Source organism: Myotis davidii, unplaced genomic scaffold (genome assembly GCF_000327345.1).
Source record: "Myotis davidii unplaced genomic scaffold, ASM32734v1 scaffold3578, whole genome shotgun sequence".
Taxonomy (NCBI): Eukaryota; Metazoa; Chordata; class Mammalia; order Chiroptera; family Vespertilionidae; genus Myotis; species Myotis davidii.
In genome coordinates this window covers 406,476-409,884 of record NW_006289094.1, presented here as the reverse complement: position 1 = coordinate 409,884, position 3,409 = coordinate 406,476, and the positions used below count along the sequence as shown (strand labels likewise).

Below are 3,409 nucleotides of genomic sequence, written 5' to 3'. Positions count from 1 at the left end.
GGAGCGGCCCAGCGGGCGCGGGCGTCCTGACTGTGATGCGTGTCCCCGCTGGATTGGGGATCTTTACGGGGCACCTCTTGGGGGGATGCCACACGTTTTCATGGGGTTACAAAGGACCCAAAGGGCCCGCGCGGAGACGCCCCAGCGTCTGGTAAGCCCTGGGGGTGGGGCGCTCTGCGATGGGTGTCCTTTCCGCTCTCTGCCCTTAACCTCAGACCCTCTCGGTGGGTGGAGCCCCCATGTCCGGCCGGCTTCCCAGAGAGGGTGCGCCTGGGAGCGCAGCGGGGCTCAGGTGGTCCCTGAGGGGGGGTGTCAGCCTGGGTGCCCTGGCCCCTCCCTCGGGGCGAGGGTAGGTGAGTCAGTGTTTGGGTGACCACACCCTGGGCTGGGGGGGGGGCGGTTCCCTCTCGCTCACACGGTCTGGGCAGTGGGCAGACAGACTCCGCGCCCTCCACCCAGTTTCATCAGGCCCGTGTTTGGGGACCTTGTGTGCTGGGTGTCACTCCTCGCTGCCCTGCCCCTGATGTGGGCCCGGATCCAGCCGGATGGGAGGGGCAGCCCCTCAGCAAGGCCGGGCAGTGCCAGGCTCCATGCAGACACGAGCAGAGACCTCTCAGGAGTCGGGGGTTGCGAGTGAGCAGAGTTCTCAGGAAGCCGGGTTTTGGGGAACCAGGACCTCACATGGAGCCGAGTCATCCTGTGGGCAGGGCGTTCTCACGGGCAGTTCAAATCGCATCCTTTTCTGGGCTTTCCATGCTGGAATGAGCCCGGATCCCTGCCCTGCCCCAGGCCCTGTCCAGCCCATCTCAGCCAGGCTGGCTGCCCCACCAGGCCTCAGGCCCCTTCAGGCTGCAGCTGGTCCCTGGGGAGGTTTTAGGCCCTGTGATCTGCTCCCACTGCCCGTGTCCTGGCTTCCCCGGGGGCTCACCCCGGGTGGCGGAGGGTGTACCCTGCCTACCCAGAGTCCCGGGCCTCAGAGGGGGTCACAGCACTGACAAGGTGTCAGGCCCGCACCCCACCTGCATGTCCCGCTGGGCACTGCTGTCTGGTGCCCGGCAGAGCTCCTGTGGGACTGCAGGCACCTGTCCCTCCCACCCAGCTGCCTCAGGCGTGGGGCCTAGGTCCTGGCCACTTGGGGTGGAGCCCCCATGTCCGGCCGGCTTCCCAGAGAGGGTGCGCCTGGGAGCGCAGCGGGGCTCAGGTGGTCCCTGAGGAGGGGGGTCAGCCTGGGTGCCCTGGCCCCTCCCTCGGGGCGAGGGTAGGTGAGTCAGTGTTTGGGTGACCACACCCTGGGCTCCCAGGGGGGGTGGTTCCCTCTTGCTCACATGGTCTGGGCAGTGGGCAGACAGACTCCTGGCTCCTCTGTGTAACAGCAGTTGGGTGACACGGCCAGCTTAGAGGGGAAAGCTGGCTGAGCAGGCAGGCAGGCAGGTAGGGTTTCCACAGCATTGCATGGATTGCCAGTCCTGTGCCCTCTACCCCTGTTCCCCCGCCGGGGTCCCCCTGCTGTGTCCAGGCCCACAGGCCACCCCTCCCACCCTGTCCTTGCCCTTGCCGGGCCACTGAGAGGCCAGGGCTTCAGGTGCCAAGCCCAGGCCCCACCCTCTCCCAGGCAGGAGGGGCCCAAAGGCAGGTGCAGAGGCCGGGAGGTTAATGCAGCCTCTGCTCCTGTAGCCATGTCCCCGGGCTCTGTGGCCGCCCGTGTCCCCGGGCTCTGTGGCCACTGGGGCCTTTGCCAGGGGAGCCAGTGGGTGCAGCCTCCCTCTGCCCTCCCCCATTTTCACTCCTGGCGACTGAGGGGGTATAGGTGCCGCAGAAAGGAAACAGCACAGGCCGGGGCAGCTCCTGCTGGCTCCTTGGCCCGCGATGAGAGAATTTGACTAAAGTGTCCCCTCTCCCTCTGCTTCCGCCCAGAGCACACTTGCCTCTCACCATGAGTCTCGACCTCCAGTACGAGCCGCTGAGCGATGCCCGGTGGACGGAGATCCTGCCTCTCATCCCGCAGTACCCGGTGGTCAGGTACTTGCCAGGCCCCTGGGGGTGGCCGCTGCGCCCCGAGGGCCTGGTGTGCCCGGAAGTCCTCTCCTTATTGGGTGCACAGTGTACACTGACTTCCACACGGGGTGAAATGTGCTTGTAATTTTCTCCAAACATTTAAAAATGTAAATCCCTGGCTCGAGCCAGTGGGCGGGACTTGGCAGGTGGGCAGAGCAGCTGGTGGGGTCTCTGCCTCCGCCCCTTGGCCCCTTTCTCTGTCCGTCCGGGACAGCCACTCGGTTGGCTACATGGAGGTGCTGCCCGCCCCGCCCGCCCTGCCCACTGTCAGGTTCTTGAGCCCAGCAGCCCCTTGGGCCTCACAAGCTGGCAGGTGCCTGCTGGGTGTCTCTCTAACTAGTTTATGTAGGTTTTGGTTCACAGGAGGGTGATGAAGATGGTTTTGGGGTGCCCATTGCCCTTTGCCCCACTTCCCCTGAAGTCAGCGCCTGGGGTCCTGGTCACATGTGGAGCCAGCACAGCCGCCTCGTCCCCGACGTCACGGCTTTCCCACTGGGCCCTTCCCTGTCCCGGTCAGTGCAGGATCCCGGGTGGCATATGGCCCTCCTGACTGGGATGGTCCCTCTGTCGCTCCTTGTCCGTCTGCCTGCTGGTCGGCTCAGGTCTGGAGAGGGTCCCTGTGGTGTGTTCTCATGGCTGAGTCACATGGTTTTGCAACAAGACACAGAAAGGATAAGGCGGAGTCCTGCTGGTATATGGTGTGGAGTGTGTGGTTGCGTTGACATCACGCGGTCACCCCGTCACTGCCCGCCTGTTCAGGTGGTGTCTGCCAGTTGTCCCCGGGGCACTGTTCCCCGTGGTCATCGACAAGCAGCTGGGCGACGTGCCTGGCACTGCTTGCGGCCTGCTTCTGCGCGTTTCCCCCCGACGTTGGTTTCTTCGCTCCTTGTACATTTGTCGGTGCCGCCCCCCAGCCTGTGCTTATCGATGTCCCGGTCCTGCTTATGGTCTGGTTTCATGGTCGTCTTGCTGCTCTGGTCTCTCCCTGGCTGTGCCCTCTGAGGGGCTTGCTTTCTGGGAGGTGAGAGCAGCTTGACATGCTGACCGTGCCCATGAGCGCGTGGCACCCAGACCACACCCGCGTGCGTGCCAGTGTCTCCAACCCAGGTGTCCCAGGACGATCCACTCGCTTTTTCTTTCATTTAAAATGTCGAGGTGTAGAGAAACCAAGATGGCGGCATAGGTAAACACCGGAAATTGCTGCCTCCCACAACAACTTCAAAAATACAATTAAAAGATGGAACGGACATCACCCAGAACCACAGGAAGGCTGGCTGAGTGGAAATTCTACAACTAGGAGGAAAAAGAATAGCATACCAAACTCAGAGGAGGCGCAGGGCTGAAGTCAAATACT

The 3,409-nt window shown here is 63.5% G+C and overlaps 1 protein-coding gene across 1 annotated transcript in view; it reads left to right on the top strand.

Moving 5' to 3' along the window:
* The window catches only part of RNH1 (ribonuclease/angiogenin inhibitor 1), a 13,869-nt gene that overhangs the window by 4,196 nt on the left and 6,264 nt on the right, over nt 1-3,409 (top strand). Inside the window, exon 2 of the mRNA XM_015562394.1 lies at nt 1,915-2,019. Within this exon, the coding sequence (XP_015417880.1) occupies nt 1,915-2,019 (105 nt within the window). The remainder of the gene's footprint in view (nt 1-1,914; nt 2,020-3,409) is intronic.